This window comes from Mercenaria mercenaria, chromosome 9 (assembly GCF_021730395.1).
Source record: "Mercenaria mercenaria strain notata chromosome 9, MADL_Memer_1, whole genome shotgun sequence".
NCBI lineage: Eukaryota > Metazoa > Mollusca > Bivalvia > Venerida > Veneridae > Mercenaria > Mercenaria mercenaria.
Window position 1 is genome coordinate 35018830 of NC_069369.1, and position 24662 is coordinate 35043491.

Here is a 24662-nt window from a genome sequence, read left to right on the forward strand (position 1 = left end):
TACCATATAGGCTACAGCTCGATCTGATCAACGTCCTAAAAACAGTTCATTCACTGGAAAAAATAGCAAAGTTCTTGCGCTTGTCCTGAACAGCTGAAAGTTTCTATAGAGTGGAGAAATGTGGCCGCTACGTGAAAAACCTAATATGCTGCCAAAAATTTCTTTGCAAAATTCTAGCTCCAAATGTGCTTCCTCGTTAAATGCCTAGACCGTGGAAAATTAAATTTATAAAAGCTCTCCCCCGAATTACCGCGTGACTAAAAGGCGCCTTAGATCGGACGCTACAGTGATACAAATTATTACACCTAAACCTGCTTAGATACCATGCGCGAGCAATAAACTAAACTTATACCATGTACAACAGCGCTTATACCATGCGCAACACCAAACTGTGCTTATAGCATGCACAACTGCGCTTATACCGTGCGCAACACCAGACTGTGCTTATACCATGCACAACTGCGCTTATACCATGCGCAACACCAGACTGTGCTTATACCATGCACAACACCCTACTGCGCTTAGGGCTGTAACGAGTATCCGAGTACTCGGATATCTACGAGTTTGACCAAAAGTTCGAGTACGGATATTCGTCATTGTCAAGATCGTTGGATCGCGATCTTTTTCATTGATACATGCAATTTGTAAAATTCTATCAAGAAAACTAAATTAAAGCCAAATTAAACGTCTTCAACGAATTTTCTTGCACATCTAAGACGATTGCGTGTTGTCAGATTCTAAACCGGATGTAAACAGATGTCTTAGGCAGAGTTAGCATCGGTCTTATTTTCGAACTAAAATTATCTGTCAAAACAGTGAAGGTTTGGCCCCGGTCGATTTTCTGTATAAACAGGACAGGGTAGATATAAAGGCATTTCTATCTTACTGGTTATTTATCATTATTAATTCTTGAATATATCTGGGGAATGAGGAACGGTTAATGATTCTACATGGTGAGTGTTTTAAAATTCCTAGCTCCGTACTTCCGGTTCAGGCTAAAACATAAACGTCAGAACAAAAAGTCGACCAGACGCTTGGCTGTTATCCATCCACTTTTTTTCAAGTGAAAATTAGGGAAATAAAGTGGTGGTTGGGAGACACATTCCACACAACCTGGATATGCATCTATGTTCGTACTATACATATATGCCACGAAATTGGATTTAAAAATACATAAAGGATGAATGGCAGAGTTCAAAGTGAGGCCCGGTTAGGCTAATTTTGGTCTATAAAATTTGGGTGATTTGGCCAATTTTTACTACATCTGGCATGGAAAGCGACAGGTGCATAGGACCGGAGAGTCATTTTTATGTAGTCTATAGTATCTGCAATAGTCCATAGTAGTTTCAAAGAAAAATAAGCAAAAACGAGATTTCTATGGATATTTCAACACTGGTACCCACACGTCAATGTGGAATTCGCAAATCTGTACCCCCCTGCCACCGAATAGACATTTTTCATTTAAGTAACTAAATTCAATAAAAAGTTAGATACAAAATTTCTGTCCAAGAAATAAAATTTTCTTATCAAAAAAATGCGGAACTGTTACTTAAAATATTGTGATTATTAATGACTGACGTCATACCGTTCATCTGCAAGAATGTACGGACATTACAGAAGTCCACCCGCGAAACCTGACTTTAATTAATGAGCAAAACATTAAACATAGGTCAAAACTATTAAACTGAGCACTATGAGAACTGCAAAGCTTAGATTCCATACAGAAAACAGTACAAAAATAACAGGCTTGCATTTTTGTATCCTTACAAGTTGTTGCTTTTGATCTGTGGTTCGAATCTGTGAATCGTCAGCCCCGACTCGCAGATCGGATCGGATCGCCACTTGTCTGACGATCCACAGCCCTAACTGCGCTTACACCATGCGCAACACCATACTGTGCTTATACCATGCACAAATGCGCTTATACCGTGCGCAACACTATACTGTGCTTATACCATGCACAACTGCGCTTATACCATGCGCAACACCAGACTGTGCTTATACCATGCACAACACCATACTGCGCTTACACCATACTGTGCTTATACCATGCACAACTGCGCTTATACCATGTGCAACACAATGAACTAGTAAAATTTCGATTTTTGCTGTGCAGTAATAACGGGGGAGGCTTTAGCATACGTTATACACAAGTATATTCAAAATGAAAAGAAAGTAAGGGTTACTTTTTATACAAGCACGTGTGAAGCTAGAATTTCCGTCATAAGTAGCGACTTGTACGAAGGGTTTTTAAAACACAACACTCTCCTTCCGAGTTGAATATGTTCGCACCTTCCGATGAATTAACGTTCTTCCTAACGCTTAGTCCATAGTTCGACGTGTTATTCCTCGTTTCCCATGTTTGTCTCCTGTCTTTGAATTTGCCGCACCATCAGTAGTGGACCGTTGTTGAACAAGCCTTGTAGCTGAAAACAATAAACACTCACGACAGCATCGCTGGTCAGATACTTCATAATTCGTGGTACAGTAAAGTTCCTTTAATAAGACCATCATTTTGACTAGTATAGAGTGGTTGTGTTATCAAACTGGTCTAAATAGCCAGGCCTTTTACATTGTACTATATGAACATGGTCATTTGGTCTGAAATACGATGTCTAATTATTGAGGGCGATCTATAATCGAGTGGTCTTAATAGCGAAACTTTACTGTAATAACATATAAAAGAAACAAATATTACTTAGACCAATGATTAAATATATATATTTAGTTGATGCTGTGTTATTATTTTATACTCAGATCGTGAATCTGGTATGCTTCAGAACTCATGTGAATTAATAGAAATCAATACGGTTTAAAATCTAAATTCTGTTATCTTAATTTTGTCACATTCTAAACAATAACTTGCACACCTACAATGTCCATATATTTAAATAATAACAAATACATGTATTATCATTATAATAAAAAAGGGGACTGGGTGGGTGGGATTTTTCTTGTTCGGCCATTTATGACCTTGCGGAAAGAGGCAGCTGTGACGTCATTCCGCGTGCATGTGATGAAAAACAAACATCGGCACTTTCCGTTAGCACCGAGAATACCCGACCTGTCATGTGGAGTCGTCAGTTTAAATTGAACTCAATTAAGCGTCAAGAAGTGACTGTAATATAACATTATTTCGCTAAAATAAATATGGTTATTCACGAGGAATAACCACAATTATTTTAAGACTCATTTGATTTTAAAAGCGGAGATACGGACACAGGGCGATCACAAATTGCTGATGCTACCTCGGAAATACGGACACAGCGGGATCACAAGTTACCCTATAATCACACAGATAATTGGTTGCTACTTTGCTTTTGAACCAACTGTAAAAATATTCTGCTATAAATGAATAAACAACACTATGTTAAGTTCACTTCATATATTATACCAATGTCCATTCATCAATAATTAAACTTTTATATAGATCTACCGAGGTACCATTAAGGCTGCGGTTAGATCGTCTTAATAAAGTCAGATCCACTGAGTTACCATATAGGCTACAGCTCGATCTGATCAACGTCCTAAAAACAGTTCATTCACTGGAAAAAATAGCAAAGTTCTTGCGCTTGTCCTGAACAGCTGAAAGTTTCTATAGAGTGGAGAAATGTGGCCGCTACGTGAAAAACCTAATATGCTGCCAAAAATTTCTTTGCAAAATTCTAGCTCCAAATGTGCTTCCTCGTTAAATGCCTAGACCGTGGAAAATTAAATTTATAAAAGCTCTCCCCCGAATTACCGCGTGACTAAAAGGCGCCTTAGATCGGACGCTACAGTGATACAAATTATTACACCTAAACCTGCTTAGATACCATGCGCGAGCAATAAACTAAACTTATACCATGTACAACAGCGCTTATACCATGCGCAACACCAAACTGTGCTTATAGCATGCACAACTGCGCTTATACCGTGCGCAACACCAGACTGTGCTTATACCATGCACAACTGCGCTTATACCATGCGCAACACCAGACTGTGCTTATACCATGCACAACACCCTACTGCGCTTACACCATGCGCAACACCATACTGTGCTTATACCATGCACAAATGCGCTTATACCGTGCGCAACACTATACTGTGCTTATACCATGCACAACTGCGCTTATACCATGCGCAACACCAGACTGTGCTTATACCATGCACAACACCATACTGCGCTTACACCATACTGTGCTTATACCATGCACAACTGCGCTTATACCATGTGCAACACAATGAACTAGTAAAATTTCGATTTTTGCTGTGCAGTAATAACGGGGGAGGCTTTAGCATACGTTATACACAAGTATATTCAAAATGAAAAGAAAGTAAGGGTTACTTTTTATACAAGCACGTGTGAAGCTAGAATTTCCGCCACAAAAAAGAAAGAAAATAGATTTTTATTTCTTTTTCCGCCAAATTCTAGAAATCATTTTTTTCTTTTTCCGCCAAATTCTAGCGAGCAAACTGTATTAGAAAGCTTTTTAATGCCTCTAGAGTTAAATCAAGACCAGTGTCTGAAAGGTGAATACCATCCGGCCTAAATAAAGCGCTGTTTTTGTGGTCTATGTCTATTGTGAAGTGTCTTCCTCGACTATTTTCACTTACGAGTTTAAGACCGATGTAGTTTATACGTTTCCGTTTAACCTCGACACTTTTGACAGATTCAGCACCGGACCATAAAATCCTTTGGAAAATATCTAGCCAAACAATAACAGCGTCAGGAAATGTCTGGAATAAATACCGAATACTTTCGGACACTTTTCTAATTAAGCTACAAATACTGATCGATGTAAGATCGTTGCCACCGAGATGAATAACTATTACCCTCGGGCTTGTGTTTTGTAACATTCTCCGTTGCAGCTGCCTGTGAAAGTCTATCCATTTAAGGCCCCTGACCCCAAACCATCCGATAGATGTATTGTTTGGTAAGCTCAAGTTCGGCTGGCCCATATCATTTGCTCTTTTGCCGGCCCAGTAAAGAATCGAATCAGACAGGATCCATATATCTGTTGACGATATAAATTTAGAATTAAAATAGTATTGTACTGATTTAGCCCATATATGCAAACTGATCAAGCTTAAGATTACATGACCTACTGAGGTACCGTTTCGGCTGCAGTTAGATCATTGTATGACCGGGTTTATAATATTATTATTATTATTATTAAATTATTATTTTAAATTAGGCCAAAATTTGATATTTGCATAAATCTGATTCGACTATTTGATTGCTGGCTTACTAATCATTATCCCAATTATTATTATCATCATCAATAACAACAACAACGGCATTATCATTATAGTCGTTATTGACGCTGCCATCTCTGTTATTATTATTGTATTCTTATGTAAGATCTGTATGCGTAAGACCTCCAACGCCCTAGCTTCTGAATTGTTGCCATTTTCACACCATCGACAGCTAATTGAGTTGCTCTGCCTATGCGAAATGAGTGCGATGTATAGTGACCGCTATACAGGCCTGCGTGCCTAATGCATTTACTCAAGACTGCGGTAAATTGATATCTAGTAAGGGGCTTGCCGTCCTCGTGCACCAAAAGTTGACCTTCGACAGAGGGACGAAATTTGCTGTACCGAAGTAAAGCCCGGACTGGACAATAACCTCCATTTTCAGCTGGAATTATTAAGATATTTGGTGGACCAGACTGGTTTGTTCTAGACTGGCGAACACTTATTATTACCGATTTATAGCAATCTCTGAAACTGACGTCACTCAAGCGCAAAGGACGATGTTTGTAGCTTTCCGTAGAATAAACTAATTCCCCTACCCTAAACAAACCAAAATAAGCCAGTACAAAACTGGTATAGAATAATACGTTTTCATATTCAGTACTACAGACGTACGGAATGCTTGCCAAAATTTTTTTAAGAATTCCAAGAGTAATAGGTGATCTCGAATCAGAGTTAGCCTTTGACCTGCGACACCCTTCCAACAGCTTTCCAACTATAAAAGAGTTAGTTGGATCGTGAAAACCGAAGACTTTGTGAAAGAAGCCTACCCCAGAAACGTAGGTCTTAGTAGTGGCTGGCGTGCACCCGAGCTCGAAACAATATGAAATGAATAAGGCCACGTGCTTGGTTTCATATGGCAGTTGGCAACTTAAAGAGTACTGCTTACAGAATTTTTGAAAGACTGAAATAGCGGTTTGGTATGTTTTAATGGTGTTCTTTGCGAGGCTTTCTTTTAGTAAAAGTGCGACTCTTGCCTGAATACTTCCCAAAGATGGCTTGGCATTGGACACTGTTCGGAATCCGCTTCTGGGGCCAGAGTTCGGAATCGTTCCCACTGAAAACGAGACAATGAGTCACATATGTCATTTTTTGCGCCAGGGACATGAGAGCCTTTTACGAGCATGTTATACTTCAAGCAGCGCATTGTAATACATCGTACAAGGGTCATAACGCGTTCAGATTTTGATGAAAAGGAATTTAGGATTTGGACAACTGCGGCGTTGTCACAGTTAAAAACAATTTTTTTACAGGTTAACTTATCGCCCCAAATATGTAGTGCGACGAGGATGGGAAATAGCTCCAACACAGTTATATCCCTTGTAATGTTTTCCTGTTCCCATTCCTGTGGCCACTTGCCACTACACCAATGACCCTGAAAATAGGCACCAAAACCGAACCCCCCTGCACTGTCAGTGAAGAGCTGGACAGCCTCGTTGGAAGACCAGTGGCGGTCGTAGAACACTGATATGCCATTTAGCTACTAAAGAATTTTAACCACATCTGCAAATCTAATTTTATGCCTCCATTCACACGAATGTGATGATATGATTTTGTTAAACCACAAGTAGCGTTTATAAGCCGACGACAAAAAGGTCTACCTGGGCGAATTACCCTACAAGCAAAATTGAGACTGCCTATAAGGCTTTGCATAGCTTTTAAGGTAGTTTTTTCTTTTGATAGCATGGCGGATATTTTGCCTATTAAGTCTATGATTTTGTCTCGCGGCATACGGACAACCATTTCCTGTGAATCAAGCTCTAAACCGAGGAAAGTCAGCACTTGAACGGGACCAACTGTCTTTTCAGACGCAACTGGCACCTGAAGTTCTGCTAATACGTTGTTACAAAGTTTGAGCAAATCTGCGCATGTTTTAAAACAATTGTGGCCTCCTAAAAAATCGTCTAAATAGTGAAGAATCTTTTCAGAATTTGTCAGCCGCCGCTTTATGCAAAACTCAAGAAAAACTGCGAATTTTTCGAAAAGATTACATGATATACTGCAACCGAAAGGTAAACATTTATCTATAAAGTAGGAATCGAAGAACTTGAAACCGAGCTGATCAAAGTCGTCCGGGTGCACCGGAAGTAACCTGAAAGCATTTTTTATATCCAATTTGAATAGATAGCATCCGCGACCGAAATCTTGCAACATGTGTATTGCTTCGTCAAAGCTAGTATACTGAACTGAACAGAGCTTCGGGTCTATAAAGTCATTCAATGAGTTGCCCTTTGGATGCGATAAGTGATGGATCATTCTAAATTGTCCATTTTTCTTGGGGACGAGTCCAATTGGCGACACCCTTAAATTATGCACTGGTAAAGTAGAGATATCAAAAGGACCGGCCACTCTACCTTCTTTTAGTTCTTTTTCAATTTTTTCTTTGGTAATTTCAGCGTGATCTAAGGCTGATTTCAAGTTTTTCGATTCTATGAAAACTCTAGGACCACTGTAGTTCAATGAAAAGCCGTCGGTAAAGCCTTTTTGCAATATTTGTTTATCACTATGTGTGTAAAAGCTTAACTCACGGTACAATACAGTTAGGTTGATTGGTGATTTACAGATTTCAGACACGTTTGTATTCATTCTGGAAATTCCTATGAAATGGTCGGATGGATGGGGCTTTGCCTCTGGGCGCACTGAATGAGCCACGAAAATTAGGCACCTTTCCCCTAGGGGCTGAGATATTGGAATTACCTGCTACTGGAGGAGGATTACTTGATGGTTTCCAACACAAATATTTTGGATGTTGGGCGCCACACGACGAACAAGAGTGTGCAAAGCGACAATTGTTAAAAGTACAATGTCCCCTGTTATATGCATTGCACGTGTTTACCTTTTGCGTGCTAGATACATTTCCAGCCAACGACATACAACGAAGCCATAACTCTTGATTTATAGACGCCCAAGATGCTGGACAATGTGCCTGTCGCAGTCGAAACTGCTCATCGTATGTTACCCATGCAAAGCCCTGTAATTGTACTGAAGCCTCCCTTATAATTGACATATATTTAATTAAGTCTTGGGTTAATGTGGGTGACTTTTTCAAAAGGATACTCATATATATTAAAAAGGCATCCGTCCACTTTTCAATGGATGTTATTTTACCTTTGAACTCTTTAGGTCTAGATTCAATGAGGCCACTTGGTGATATGTACAGACTGTGGCCGTTCGACAGTTCAGACAATTCTAAAGCGCCTTTTAGCAGAAGCGCCAGATTAACGTACTCACCCCGCCAGATTTGGTCTTTTATAGACTGCGGGATGTGCATCGCAATGTCATCTGAATTAGACTTCATTGGTTCGAGACCCGGTTGCAAGAGCCGGCTTAACTTAGCAACATCCGGTTCCCTATTGGGACTTAAATCACCACCACACCCAGAGCTTTCCATATTATTATTTGGATTGTAAAGAAGGGATCTAAAGTTAACAATGTTATCTATATCATTACCCGGGTTTTCTGAATCCTCGGCGTCACATAGCCTGACATGTTCAACATCATTTTCGGTCTGACTGCTCTCATCCACCTTTTTTCTTTTCGCTGTAGTATTCTGAGTTGTCGAGTTTTGGGTCTGCGATCTTTTTTTGCTACCTCTACCCCTCATTTCGTTGATTAATTTGGATATTTTGTTGATGTTAGATTTTTCTTGTTCGGCCATTTATGACCTTGCGGAAAGAGGCAGCTGTGACGTCATTCCGCGTGCATGTGATGAAAAACAAACATCGGCACTTTCCGTTAGCACCGAGAATACCCGACCTGTCATGTGGAGTCGTCAGTTTAAATTGAACTCAATTAAGCGTCAAGAAGTGACTGTAATATAACATTATTTCGCTAAAATAAATATGGTTATTCACGAGGAATAACCACAATTATTTTGATTTAACTAGTTGATATCTGTCTATCACATGACGATATAATAGAAAGCGGTAATGTACTGTATGACTTTACAATGCAAAACGTCAATATTTTCTTTCGTGTTGCACGGGACAGATCTTAAGATTCCGCAATGTAAAGAACCATTCGGGATTACCCCCTTGCTTAAAATGTTTTCACAGCATAGGCGTAGGAGCAAGGGGGGGTGTTAGTGGGTTGGATCCCCCTCATTTTTAGAGTTGAGGTTGTAGCATATACTTTGCCCCCCACCCCCTCTAAAAAAATGTTGATCCCAAATCTAATTCTGTCAGAAATAACAGTAGATAAGGGTGAAAAGCCAATTTTAGACAGCATTTAGATGTACCGATAAGGAATTTGGTTGATATGTATTGTCAATAAGAGGAACTTTTTTTTTGCTTGGCAAAAGAAAATTGAAGGTTATTATGGACAGATTTAGAGATCGCCCCTACGCCACTGCACAGTGCAATCATTAACTAAAATGCAATAACTTTTCTTATTTCTGAACGAAACATATACGCGCGAGTATTCAATTCTTAGAACATTTCCTATTTGATTATCATGGTTTTGATTCAAAATTTGTTAAGCTGTTTTCTTCATTTAAAAGTGTATGAATACTTATTTTCCTGTCATTTTATTTTTTTCTTTTGGTATGAAATAAAGAGGTGATTTTAAAAGTGTTCAGTACAATTGAACTGAATTGACAATATTCCACATTTTCCTCGTACAAATATTTTTTTCTTATGTAAAGTAACATCAAACTAAAACAGAAACTCTCTTTCCTATTTTAGGAACTTTCAACCCTGAAGAAAGAGTTAGGAAATCTTGACCAGAAAATGGACGCGCTTGTGTCTTTAGAGGATAAAGAAGGTACACCACCAGTTACGTTATCTTATATAATAATTACCTTGATGTTATGTATAGTACAAAGCAATATTTCGGTGTTCATGAGAGATGATGAAAAATAATGAAACCTTTTTAATGTGTATTACAAAGCTGACTCATTTAATTTAAACTTCATGTAAACGAAACTATAATTTTTTTTTATACATAAGATGGTTAAATTGGTGGCTGAATTATTTTTTCTTCATATATAACAGTGTTCTCTTCAGGTATGTTTTCCTTATTTTCTAAAAGAATTTTGACCATTATTCGACAGAATTTGTGTCCTAGCAGTCTGTGTAATTATTTCCTCTGTAAGCTCTTATAATGTAGATAAATGTCATCGGTGGTAATTAGTTCTAGTATAAATACAGAACGATAACGAAACCATTATCGGAAAAGTTGATTATGTCTTTATTGGTAATTCAGGGTTTACTTCATGGTAAGTCAGGCTTTTCTTTATAGTCAATACGATTCAAAAGTAGCACAACTATTTTGTCACGGATAATGGTTTCACTACCCGATTCCCCTTTTCTCAATAGTAACATTTAACATGTTATTGTTACAAATATCGAGCGAGAGTAGTATAAAAATCATTATCAGTTTGATTTGTTGACCGGTTTATAATTTTCAAATATATATTGGAATTCCGTCCTGTGAAACATCAGACAACGCGGTCATGCGATGTGTTGCTCCAGCTGTATTCAGTGTGCTCAATACTTCTGGAAAGTCTACTCTTTCCTATTAGAATCAGATTTCTGTTCGAAACGAAAAAATCTGGGGGATATGTCATACTAACAAACTATTCTATAAAGATCAGCGAATATCTATTTATCTCAATATTTATAACCGTAAAAATCATTAACTTGCATTTAGCCACACTCGTGAAGCGTACAAATGTTTTCCTAATAGAGATTTTCAGCTTTGCGGACCATGAACTGCGAACTTACTATAGGGGTTTTCTCAAACTGTATATACATTTTCTTATGCAAAACATAACAGCGGCATATTTAGCATGTAATACTATCCGAGAAAAGACAGTTAAAAGATTTATTAATACCTTTTGTATTGTATATATGAATTAACAATATACATGTATTTTGTCTTACAAGTATTCTTAACAGCGTGGCCGCATTTTAAAGAAATATCCTTTTATCTTTTATATCTTTTTTTTTTATAAATGTATCTCCTCAAATCATTCGACTACCGTATTTATAAACAAGACATCGCAAACTTATTCTTTTTATGGCCCCTCCCCCTCTTCGAAAAATGAAGGGTATATTGCAGATGTCGGTCGGCCGATAGGTCTGTCGGTCGGGCGGAATGTAGACCAATCCGTTTCCGGGTGATAACTCAAGAACGCTTTGACCTAGGATCATGAAAGTTATAGAAAGGTTGGTCATCACCAGCAGATGACCCCTATTGATTTTGAGATCAGTATGTCAAGGTCAAAGTCACAGTGACCCTAAACAGTTAAGCGGTTTTCGGATGATTACTCAAGAACGCTTGGCCCTAGGATCATGAACGTTGATAGGAAGATTGGTCATAACCAGGAGATGACCCCTATTAATTTTGAGGTCAGTACGTCAAAGATCAAGGTGACAGTGACCTGGAACAGTTAAATGGTTTCCGGATGATAACTCAAGATTGGTTTGGCCTAGGATCGTTAAAGTTGATAGGGAGGTTGGTCATCACCAGCAGATGACCCCTATTGAATTTGAGATCAGTAGGTCAAAGGTCAAGGTTGACCAGGACCACAGTGACCAGGAACAGTAAAACGGTTTCCGGGCAATAACTCAAGAATGCTTGGGCCTAGGATCAGGAAAATTGAAAAAGAGATTGGTCATGACCAGCAGATGACCCTATTGATTTTGAGGTCATTAGGTCAAAGTTCAAAGTCAAATTGGCCAGGAACAGTTAAAGGGTTTCTTGATGATAACTTGAGAACGCTTGGGCCAGGAGTCATGAAAGATGATACAGAGGTTTATCATGAGTAGATGGCCCCTATTGATTTTGAGGTCAGTAGGTCAAAGGTCAAGGTTACAGTGACTCAGAACATTCAAAACATTTCCAGACAATTACTTGAGAACCCTTTAGCCTAGGATCTTGAAACTTGATGGGGAGGTTGGTCATGACTAGTAGATGACCCCTATAGATTTTGAGGTCAGTAGGCCAAAGGTCAATGTCTCATTGACAGAAAGAGTTAAACCCTTTTTGGATGATACCTTGAGAAGGATAGGGCCTATGATCACGAAATTTCATAGGGAGGTTGATTATGACTAGCTGATGACCCTTGTTGATAATGAGATCAATAGGTCACATTGAACCAGAACAGTAGAACTTTTGTTTACCGTCAGCAAATAATTTCTGTTCCTTATGCAATTACTGAATGCATCAAGGGAGGCATTTAGTGTTCGACAATCTCTTGTTTATCTGAAGTGTAGCAACTTATTTATATGCTTGTAGTCAATTTCGTGAGGTTCTAGCCAGTATTCGCTAGCAGTAAAAACGGCTGTTTATTCAACGATCAACATACCTTTTAACCAATGACCACCTGGTAAGGAGACATACACTTTTCCCCAGTGCCGCAAGAGGTTCCCCTTTTATACATCAGGGAATCAAAACAACATATGTTACAAGTTAGTTGAATATTTGGTATCAAAGAATGTATATAGTGATTTTGGAAACATAGTTTCATACTATTGCACTCGGGTCGCTGAAATGTTATTGTACGACGCACAATTTTGAATATGCACGATACGATGCGTGACAGTTTAATGCACCGCGGTAAAAATGTCTTACTTGGTATTATACATGTATATTCTGAACTATTTCAAACCCTACAAATTCATTTTTATACGCTACTGAATTAATTAAGTTTTCTCGGCCACGTTTTCAGGATATAAAAGATGGCGACATTATAAATTTTTTAAACCAATATATACTGTGATTTTTCATGAGTTTAAATCTTTGTCCAAGTTCACCAAAGCTGAGTATCTACCATATGTATGCATGTGTTCGAAAAGGTACCCGACTAAAAAGGCTTTGTCAATAATGATAAAGGCTAGTCTCGACTTCTTAGCTGGTTGTATCAAATGACCACACAGAATTGCTCAAATGGTGTCAAAATATAATTTCGTTGACAATTCTATGCATGCACTGGCCAGAAAACATTTTTTAATATGATCTGAATTTGACCTTGGACACGTCCCATGCCTAATGCTCACAAAACAATTTTCGATCTCCGCTATGTTTTAGATAGACATTTTGACAGCCAGTTTTAATAGTACTTTCAGATTAAATTCCTGTTGAAACTGATAATCCATACAGAGTAGTCACATTAAATTTAAAACAACTTTTAACATGCAACTCTAATATCAGATTATGAAAATACGAAGTGGCTTTTTCCATTGTTTAATTCCAAATATGCTGATATACGACTAATTCAGCATGTTTTAGCTAAAATATGGTAATGTATTGGATCTCGTTTCGACAGGGTTGAAAGTTACATGTATGAGATCTTCCTGTATGTTTAGACAAAGTGTTGACCTAAATCATTGAAGATATTTCAGTAAGACTTCTATTTTATCGAACATTAGATACTTTCAAAATGCTTTTAATTTTTTTTTTCACAATAATATTTTGTACCGCATTTTTTCTCACTTTGTTGCTTGGAAAATCTAGTCTAAGAATTGTATGGACGGACACATATTAAAACCAGGAATCGCCGTTATCTTCAAATCCATGTTTCAAGTTATATTTTTAATGCATGAACATATTAAGTTAAGGTATTATAGTACAGTGGGTTCGAAACTTCACATGTCATGTCGTTCGATTCGCGCGGAGGTTAAGTAACGCCAGAAATGTCTCAAAATATAAAAACAAAATGTTAAAGCATACGGATAATTGAAGATCCTGCTTAACGCAAGTAAATGAGACAGAGTATTTAGATGACATCTGAATATTGCGATTACGTGTTTTAAATGTAGCCTGTTCACTGTCCATATATTTTCAAACGTAGGAATTGCATAGTTATACCAGATAATTATATCACAATACACTAATTTGTACAATGAAGGCAAAAGTTACTACACATATAGGTAAAAGAATCATATATACCCTAAGTATGTTTTCTTTTTTGCGAACCTTTAAATATTTTGAGAAAACCCCTACTTTAAGTACGCAGTCCGCTGTCCACAGTCCGCGTCAAAGTAAGCTGAAAATCTCTATTACCGAGGCTTATCAAGATTGTATGTTGTAAACTATGCATGTTTCCCCATACATGTATTCATACATATCGCAAAAATGTTGATATCTTAATCCTTTATTCTGTACAAATTTCAGAATTACGTGCAGACCTCTTTAAATATTATCAGAAACAGTTTTCAAACATGTGTGTCTCTCCAGGAGTAAGCTGTCCTCTTAGACTGGTAGGTAATATTTTGTACCAGACTACTGAAATTGAACCAGATATAGACGAAGAAAGTGAAAATTTGCAGATTGAGGATACAGAGGACGAGATGAACAATCTAGTGACAGATAATAAAGATTTGTTGGAGAATTCATACAAATCTGTATTCTACAAGGAAAATAAACAATTAAACAGTGTTTTGTTGGTAGGAAAGTCAAGAAAAGGCAAAACGGCTTGGTGTTGGAATCTTTTGCAAAAATGGGTGAATAGTTGTTTGAAAAAGCATGAGAATGAGCATGTTAGAGATGGAAGTGCCAAAGCTGAGAGAGATAGAGAGACTGCCGGAGAGGTGGGTGGTGAAAGTCTGAAGGACGATGAGATGTTTCTCTGTAAGTTTGATGTAGTTATTTATTTGCCTTTAAGGTATGTGAGAGACTTGCCAAATTGCATAACGATAGCCGAATTGATGCAAAATTGTCTTAGTGTTCCATTATACCAAAACAAAAGAAAAGATAGAAAAACTGCAACGTCTGTTAAAATCAAATAATGCCCAGTGCCTTATTTTAATAGATGGCATACATTTGTGGAGCGATATACTCCATGTTCCAAATATGGCGGAAATGGAAAACTGTTGGCTTGTCTCAACATCATTACTAGGTAATTATGATATCATAGAATGTGAACCAAAACAGTTCGAGAGATATGCCAGAATACAATTTGCCAATAAATATGAGATAAAGTCAAGGTTTGTCAAACAATATGCAATTATTCATAACGTTCAAGTCAGAGAAAACGAAAACCAGATTGAACAGATAGATATGTTCTTCAATACACAAGTTCACCTGTCTGGTACACCAGTACTATTAATATATATGATGTCATACTGGTTTCGATGTGGATGCATAGAAAACACGCTTGCTGCAAATTTCGCAGCAATGCTTGACTTCCTGGTTTCTCTTGCAGAAGATTTCCAAAGCGAAAACAAATCAAAAATCGAAACTCTAAGTCATTCCTTAGAACAGCCGTCAAACACTGTGGTTAAAATACCAGGCTGCTTTGAAAAGTTTCAAAATTTAAAGAAACATATTAACGTGATTTCAAAATATGGAAACAGCGTATTCAATCGTTTGTTTGAACTAGACGAATTGCAGATCTCTGAAAATGAACATAAACTCCTCGCAAAGTTAGGTATGATCACATATGACGATGAAAACAAACGTTTTCAAAGTCTGACTTACTCACTTGACATGTTTTTTGCTGCACTGTACATGTGCATGAAAACAAATGAAACGGAAAAAGATGCACTTATTGTAAAATGTGCAAAGTACTTTGACCAATACACAAAAATGCAAGACAGTAAAGAATTTATCTTTTTTCTGTCTTGTATAGACCCAAAAATTGAAAACAGACTGTCAGTTGTGCTTGATAAAAAAATGACTATTTTCGAAGAAAAAGATATATTTTTCGGAATGGACTTTGGCGATTTTGCCCCCTTTGATGAGGGTTGTTCGACTGTAGAAAACCCAAAATACACAGAGAAAATATCTTTGAACAATGACCAAGCTCTCCATTTGTGGCAGAGCAATGTCGATCATGTATCGCACGTGTCTCTAGAAAAAGAACTTATAACAAAAGAAGAAGTAGAGTATCTCAAACAATCACAAATTGTGGCGTCTGTAACATGGCATTTGCCATATGCAAATAAGGAAAAGTATGACCTGAAGCTGGTATCTGAAGCTATAAATCTTGTTCAGTCATTGACAGTCCTCATTTTAGATGGAGGATCTAGCTCTTGGGTACCTTATTGCACTGAGACACAAGACATTGATCTGTCAAAATGCCGGGGCATTCAACACCTTGATATCATCAACATATCTTGTAGAAAGATAGCAGTCAATTCAGACAGCCTTAAATCGATTTCAGTATGTAGGACAAAAAGCTGTGCAATAACAATTTTGCATACCAAACATGTCAAAGACGAAACGCAAGTTATAAATTCACAATGTGACCTTCGGCACATAAGGGTAGAAAACCTCTCAACCTGCAAGTTAGATATACTCCCAGGACCAAAAGACATCCTTTCCATTGCTGTACGTGGTTGTTTGTCCTCGAACATATTAATTAGATTTCCTTCAAACAGGAAGGATCTTACACGTAAGACATTAGACGCATATAATTCAAGAAGGTCTGAATGTTTTCACCAAAATGTTGAAATAATCAATTGCAGGTTTACAAAACTGATATACTTTTCTGAAAGAAACCAAAGAGAACCATTGCAATGTCAGGAGCAAAGTGAACAGTATGTATCAATCGGAAGCCTATTGTATCAACAAAATACACAAAGTGGTGTAAGTTCGAACATGAATCTGAGAATTAGTCAGCTAATATTACGATGTCTTTCGGATGATTCTGGTACCAAACCATGCCAAAGAGCACAAGACGAGAATGAACCAGACATAAACGAAAATGTCGATGTTGAAAATGTGACTGAAGTCAATCTTAAATCCTTCCTGCTATCGCTGAAACAAATGCAAAGCTTGCATAGTTTGTCATGCGAAAATATTGACCCATGTTGTTGGGAATACTTGGGCATGGTTTTACCCGAGTTACCAGGGCTTCGTGAATTTTCAGTTACAAATGAAAAAGACATTCCTGTTTCAGTAATAAAGAGCATGAAGAGAGTGTGTCATCTGAACAAGTTTGTTATAGATGGTAGCTGGCAAGGCAGTGTGACAAAATCGGCAGCTTCAAATAAGAGACAGTTAGCACTTAAGGAGTTGTGTAGAATATTGCCTGAGCTAGGCAATATAGATAAATGTGATATCAATAATCTTCATTATTGGCCCAAACGGTCTTTGTCATGCTTGAAAAGCATATCGTTTTTGAATTATATTCAAATTCAGGTAAAAAATGATGACGAAATAGAAATTGCTTGTAGCATTCTGCAAAAAGTTCAAAAGCTTACAAAGCTCACTGTAGAATGTCTGACCGAAGAAGATGTAAGTGAACTTATTTTGTGTTTACAGCACATTAAGGATCTGGAAGATATTTCGTTTTCGGGAATAACGTTCTCAGATTGTTTTCCTGATGAAGAGGGCTCTCTTGATTTAACGAAAATTCGGTCATTCAAAATAGATTGCTTGGAATCGGAGAAAGATATACCGAGCATCATAAGATATGTACCTAATATGGTACTACTCCGGGAACTGACTATTCATGCTATTTTGTCTGATGAGTCATGGACATTATTAGCCAGTGGTCTACCATCTTACCCTAATTTACAGAAAACGGACTTTACCAGTTCTCTGCATCGATTGTTTCCAATAGAAGTCGTGCAGTCTCTTGGTAAGAATGTAAATCTCAGAAAGGTAACTCTAACTTTTCCATACCTATCAGGTAATTGGTCCAAATACTGTGGATGTATTTCTCATTTGCGAGAAATTAGTTCTCTGAAACTTATGTTCAGTTCAGTAAATGAGATGTATATAGAATTGTCTCCCCTGAAAGGTCTCATTCAATTGAAAGAATTTTCAGTAGTTGTACAAGGTGATGTAAAACCAAACAGTTTCATTGATCTGGAAGAGGTTTTGTTCCATTTACATAATCTTGAAGTTCTTGAATTGAGCAGCTCCATTCGTTGTTCTTTTGTTGTGAAGGCACTGAAGCATCTTGCAAATTTACAAAGTTTGTACCTTCCAGACTTTACAAGAAAAGAGTGGATACCACTTGGGCAGATTTTACCGTATTTGTCTAAACTTGAAAATTTAGAGATAGCATATAGAGATCCATTAGAGACAGAAAAGATTTTATCACTCACAGGAGGAAGCATTTGTCGTTATTACAAACAAACGTTTTCACCCGTTTCATTCCACAGCTGATGAAATACTTGCTTTCAAATGACAATTTCTGCTTGTCGCAGGGAAATAGGTGTTGTAAAAATATTGAGTCGAAAATATATTTTCTCTATATGAACAAAAATATATGTATGGGGTGTCCTTGTTGTATATAGTTAAAAAATGAATGCTTTTGAAGAGCGATTGTTTGTATGAAAGGAAGAATAGATTAACATGTACGGAAGTCTAAAATCCATTGACGTGGGAATTGGTTAAATGTTTTATGAAACAAATTGTTTACCTATAAATCTGCGTAATTGATTATATATAATTTGTCAATCAAACATATGGGTATGCTATCATAATACTTCGTTCTGTAAAATCAATATACTGTTACTTTCCTGCAATGCACACAGATGTTGTAAAAGTATTGAGTCGAAAATATATTTTCTCTGTGAACAAAAATGTATGTGTGGGTTGTCCTTCTTGGTGTATATAATTCAAAGAAATGAATGCTTAGGAAGACCGACTGTTTGAATGATAGAAAGAATAGATTAACATGTACGGAAGTCTAAAATTCATTGACGTGGGAATTTGTTAAAATATAAATTCAGTATACTGTTACTATCCTGAAAGATCAGTGAACGAATGGGTGACATTTAGATTTGTTATTTCTGGGAGTATGTCAGTTTTGCTTTGCCCATATTGTACAATACACACAGGTATATTGAACTAGGTTTGGGTGCTTACATTTCCGAAATTTGAACATGTTTTCATTTTTTGCCGTTTGCTTCCTCCCTATCAAAATGTTGAAAAAGTCAAATTTTGTATTATCAGTAGTATCTTTATACATGCATGATTTAAGAAATTGTCGTAATAAAATATTAGAAATACAGGATAGGTTTCGACAATTGCGTAAATGCTATGTTCATATTTTGTAAATACAAAACGAACAATCGTTCTCTTGATATGAGCCGGACCATGACAAAACCAACATTGTGCGTTTGCGACCAGCATCCGCGCAGACTGGTCAGGATCCATGCTGTTCGCTTTCAAAGCCTACTGCAATTAGAGAAACTGATAGCGAGCAACATGGATCATGCTGGTCGCTCATATGTATTAAATCAGCATTTTATGTTTAGTATTGCTTTGAAAGGTCTACTCTTATGACATTTTATTTATATTGATAACACTTAACATCACGATTTGCATACGCTTGAGTGGAATTTTATACGCATCTCTCTGATGTTACATTTTGTATGATTGAACCCTTTGTAAATATATATTATATATGTCTTCCAGGCTTTAAGATTCTTGGTCTATTGTTTGTAGTATATTCAAACTGTTTTTATGGTACTTTTGTTAAAATACATGTTTCAACTTTGAAATGAAAGGTCGCGTGATTTATCTGAATATGCAAAATTAACTGCTAAAGTTTTTGTTTTTTTTTTGAATGTTCAACAGTAACTTGAAATGTACTTTCACATGTATGCAAAATATATAGATCGTAATGTGTAATACCGTATATACTAACGAAAAATGACTGTCTACATACTTGGCATGTGAAACAAATTGACAGGGTGAAATGAAACACATTGCAAATTTTGTAGCTATTTGCCAGTTTAAATCAAACAAGAAAGAAAGATCTGTTGTTTTTTTTGTTTTGTTTTTTTTTCTTTTGCAATTTACTTTACTTTGTCATTTATGTCATTTATGTTACTTCAACGGCCCCATGTGGTTCTGGGACGATCTATGTATGAATAGAATTGGAACCACTGCCTTACCCTTGCATGATCATAAGAGGCGACTAATAGGGTCTTAACACTTGGTTTTGCTGTAACTCTGTGATTCCAGCAGGTATACAAATTTTGATTCCATACCTCATGTTTTTATTTCGATGTAAATGAGATGTGAAACCAAAATTTGTACTCCTGTTTGGCGCCATATAACCTGTACTGTGTTGGTGCGCCGTAAAACCCAAATAAATAAATAAATAAGTTACTTCAATGATAATTGGTTAGATTTGGCGGAGACATTTCATTTTAGTTAGTGGGTATGTGGGATGTGGGAAGGTTGGTAACGTGTCCATCTCTGTGGGTAAGATGTAAGAAATTAGGCACAGGTCGACTCTATGTGTGTTTATAACTTCATTAAGATCTGAGTGTTTAAGTAAAGAAAGGCTATAGAGTCAGTTCTAGACGTAGAAAATAACTACACTATTGTTGTAGTTTACAGTCTGTCTTTTTTTTTTCTTGTATTATAACTCGAAACTGAAATGATGCATTTTTATATACAAACGCCCAATATTTCCTTGCAGAATTGTCAAACAATTTAACGTAAAACTTAGACAAAAAATTAATATACGTGACAAGAATGAGAAATATTAATCGTATGGTAAAGGAACAACTTTCTTTTATTATTAAAGAATTTAGTTTAAAAAAAATAATATTGTTTAAGAACTACCTTCATACAATATGAAGATGTTTCATTCTTAAATATGTAGTTACCTAGCTTTTTTTAACTGACAATGATAGAATCAAACGTACAAAAGATTAATTTACAGTCGTTTAATCACATTAGTGTTTTAATTGCTGTATCCTGAAAAGATTCAAAAGGAACTCTCATATGACCTCCGCATATACATGTGGTAAGCTTTACAGTTCTATGTTCTATTAATAATTGTAAGTAAAGTATCTGTTAAAACAGTAATATTTTCATGATAGATTCTTTTAAATTATCAACCTATTAGATCCATATTGGATTTAACTTATTACATTTACTTATATCTGGGTTTCTTATTTTACATGAAATAAAATCTAATAACAGGAAGATGCAAACTTTATATCAGTCGAAACATACCTTTTCTCCTTGAACTGTGTCTTCTATTAGTCCCCTATTGGTTGAAAACCAGTTTCGGGGGCTATAGGAATGCGCTTTTCCGCCATTCTGTCATTCCGTCCGTCCGTCCGCAATTTTGTGTCCGGTCAGACTCTGTCATTTATTAAGGGATTTTTATATTTGAAAAAAAAATGTTTCCCTAGCTCAGATGACGTGTCAATGCCAAAACCAGGACCCCTAGCTCAAAGGTCAGTGCCACAATTGGAGGTCGAAGGTCGACAGGGCCTTATGTCCTGTCCATAACTCTGCCATCTATGAAAAGAATTTAATATTACTTGGCACAAGTGTACTTTATAATAAGACGATGTGCCATGCACAACTTTCAGACCCTAGCTTTAAAGTCAAGGTTACACTTTTGGCAGTCAAATGTTAACATGGCATGAACAGGGTCTGTTTCGAGTCCGGTCCATATCTCTGTCATTCATCAAGGGATTTTAATAATGACGTATCAATGCTCAAAACCCGGACCCCTAGCTCAAAGGTCAAGGTCACAATTGGAGGTCAAAGGTCAACAGGGTTTTTTCCTGTCCGGTCCATAACTCTGTTATCCATCAAGGGTTTACAATATTACTTGGCATAAATGTTCCCCATGATGAGGTGTTGTGTCATGCGCAAAACCCAGAACCCTAGCTTAAAGGTCAAGGTCACACTTCGAGATAAAAGCTCAATAGGATTTTTTTCCTGTCCGGTCTATAACTTTGTCATGCAGAACAGGATTTAAATATCAGTTGGCAAAAATATTTCCCTGGATGAGGTAATATGTCATGCGCAAAATCCGGGTCTTAGCTGAAAGGTCAAGGTCACACTTGGAAGTCAAAAGCCAAAAGGGCTTTTTTCCTGTCCAGTCTGTAACTCAACAATCCTTAAAGGGATTTTATCATTACTTGGCACTAATGTTCACCACCATAAGACGAATTGTCGTGCGCAAGAACCAGGTCCCTGTGTCTAAGGTCAAGGTCACACTTAAAATTCAAAAGTCAAATTCAAGAATAACTTTGTCCGGAGCATTTCTTCTTCATGCATGGAGGGATTTTGATGTAACTAGGCACACATATTCACCACCATGAGTCACCTTGGTTTTTAGAATTACTTCTCTTTGTTTTTACTATAAATAGCTTATATTGTAACTTTTTATTACTGCCCGTAGGGAAAAATCGAGACTTTTCTGTGGTACATCATGTATGTTATAATCATTTTTATGTGTATTTTGATCTATCTCTACCTGTTAAAAAGTTTTGTATGGACTTACATAGATTTTTTTGTATGTTTTAGGATTAACATATCTTTGTTGTTACTAGAAATAACTTATTTTATAACATGAAAGTACAGGTGCTAGTGTGAAGATATTTGCTGTGACGGGTGTATATTGTGACATTCTGGCACTCTTGTTTATATCTATAGATGTTATGAAACAACCAACAACTGTATGTTTTTGTATATATGATCAATTTTTAATCCAAGTGTTTTGTTATAACATATTGTACATATAGTACAATATTGTTTATACATCAATGACAGATATCAGTTTATTATGTATACTGTAGTAGAGAATATTAGGTGCCTTCCAGCAGGGGACTTTGTACTGCATGGCAATACTTCATTCTCTTGTTTTAAAAACACTGATCAATGTTATGAAATGCATATGCTTCTTCGAGAAGCCTTAATATATTATTTGATTGTGACAATTTTATGTTTTTTTTTACATTTTCAGTAAATATTTCCGTAATTAAACTTTGAGCGTGTTGTTGCTTTCTTCTTAACGTGCATTATTCTCACATATTTTTGGATATGCGTTTAGGGGACCACGAAGGGTGTCGTTATACAGTTTGTATTTAATTATCTGTGTCGATTTATGTAAATGGAATGCATATTGCATATTCACTGCATATAAAATGTGTAGAAAGCAGTTACAGGTAAGCCTTGAGGGGGCTCAGTAGATGGACGGTTCAACTTGCATATGAGCCGCATCATGAGAACACCAACATAGTGCGTTTGCGACCAGCATGGATCCTGACCAGACTGCGCGAATGTTTTCAAAGCCTATTGCAATTAGAGAAACGATTAGCGAACAGCATGGATCCTGACCAGACTGTGCTGATGCGCAGGCTGGTCTGGATCCATGCTTGTCGCAAATGCACTATGTTGGTTTTCTCATGGCGAAGCTCAAATATCTGATTACTTACCTCTCTTGGGATGTAGAATTGTTTCATGTGAGGAAGACATCCAGCTGGCTAACTGACAGCCGGTGGTTTTATCCATGTAGCCATCCATGTAGCCATCAAGCTGGCTAACTGACGGCCGGTGGTTTTATCCTTGTAGCCATCCAGCTGGCTAACTGACGGCCGGTGGTTTTATCCATGCAGCCATCCAGCTGGCTAACTGACAGCCGGTGTTTTATCCAATATTTATCCATGTAGCCATCCAGCTGGCTAACTGACGGCCGGTAGTTTTATCCATGTAGCCATCCAGCTGGCTAACTGACGGTCGGTGGTTTTATCCATGTAGCCATCCAGCTTGCTAACTGACGGCCGGTGGTTTTATCCATGTTTTATCCATGTAGCCATCCAGCTGGCTAACTGACGGCCGGTGGTTTTATCCATGTTGCCATCCAGCCGGCTAACTGACGGCCGATGGTTTTATCCATGTAGCCATCCAGCTGGCTAACTGACGGCCAGTGATTTTATCCATGTAGCCATCCAGCTGGCTAACTGACGGCCGGTGATTTTATCCATGTAGCCATCCAGCTGGCTAACTGACGGCCGGTGGTTTTAACCATGTAACCCACTACAACAAGATCAAACAAAATCATGTTTACGTAGATCCTTTTGGAAAAACTACGTACGCAGTCCATTAAAACCAATACCTTCAGTATATGTGTAGATGTTCACATATTTAACTTAAGATATTATACAAAAATATATAGACAAAGTAAACCACACAAACAGTAAGACAAAAATAGATAAATAAAAGCCACAAGTGATGTACCTTTTTTAATAACAACGCAAACACATTCAGGATCACATTGGGTCATCGCATTGGAACTAGCATCTCTAGGTAGTAAATGGTGCGCAGTCTTAACTTAATTTTGTTTAATGTTGTACAACTAAAACGTACATTTCCATTTTAGCCATAAATACCTACCTTAACCTCCCAAGCTTTTCTTTATGTCGTAATGAAATCTATTTTATACCTAGTTTTCTCTTTCAATAGGTAGTGTTTGTATTTGTGCCACGTGACCGCCCATTTTATTTCCATATTGAATATTGAATACATTATATTCCGGATTTTGTGATGCTATCCTTTTTCGAGTTCCACAAAATGAAGTTATTTGATTGTTTCGGAAATAGTACTGAATTCTATTGGACGTGTACACAACAGTAGTAATCCATATTTGGACGAGGCAAATGCCGAGTAATTTTGAATTCAGTCTGGTGATTAACACAGTTAAGTAAATAGTATAGCTTCTTGCCAGGGTAAATTCAAAATTAGTTGAACCGCAGCAATTAATT

The 24662-nt window shown here is 37.1% G+C and overlaps 2 protein-coding genes across 2 annotated transcripts in view; one reads left to right on the forward strand and one right to left on the reverse strand.

Moving 5' to 3' along the window:
• LOC123546108 (uncharacterized) overlaps positions 1–14969 on the forward strand; it is a 38020-nt gene extending 23051 nt beyond the window's left edge. The window contains exons 4-5 of the mRNA XM_045332296.2: positions 9921–9999; positions 14356–14969. Coding sequence (XP_045188231.2) covers positions 9921–9999; positions 14356–14969 — 693 coding nt within the window. The remainder of the gene's footprint in view (positions 1–9920; positions 10000–14355) is intronic.
• On the reverse strand, positions 2911–9099 carry LOC123544714 (uncharacterized). Its single transcript, XM_053551194.1, has 2 exons — positions 8689–9099; positions 2911–4997 (listed from the first exon to the last, which is right to left on the reverse strand). Exons 1-2 carry the CDS (start codon positions 8894–8896, stop codon positions 4444–4446), a joined length of 762 nt encoding a protein of 253 aa, XP_053407169.1. The 5' UTR covers positions 8897–9099; the 3' UTR covers positions 2911–4443.
• Positions 14970–24662: the final 9693 nt, after the last annotated feature.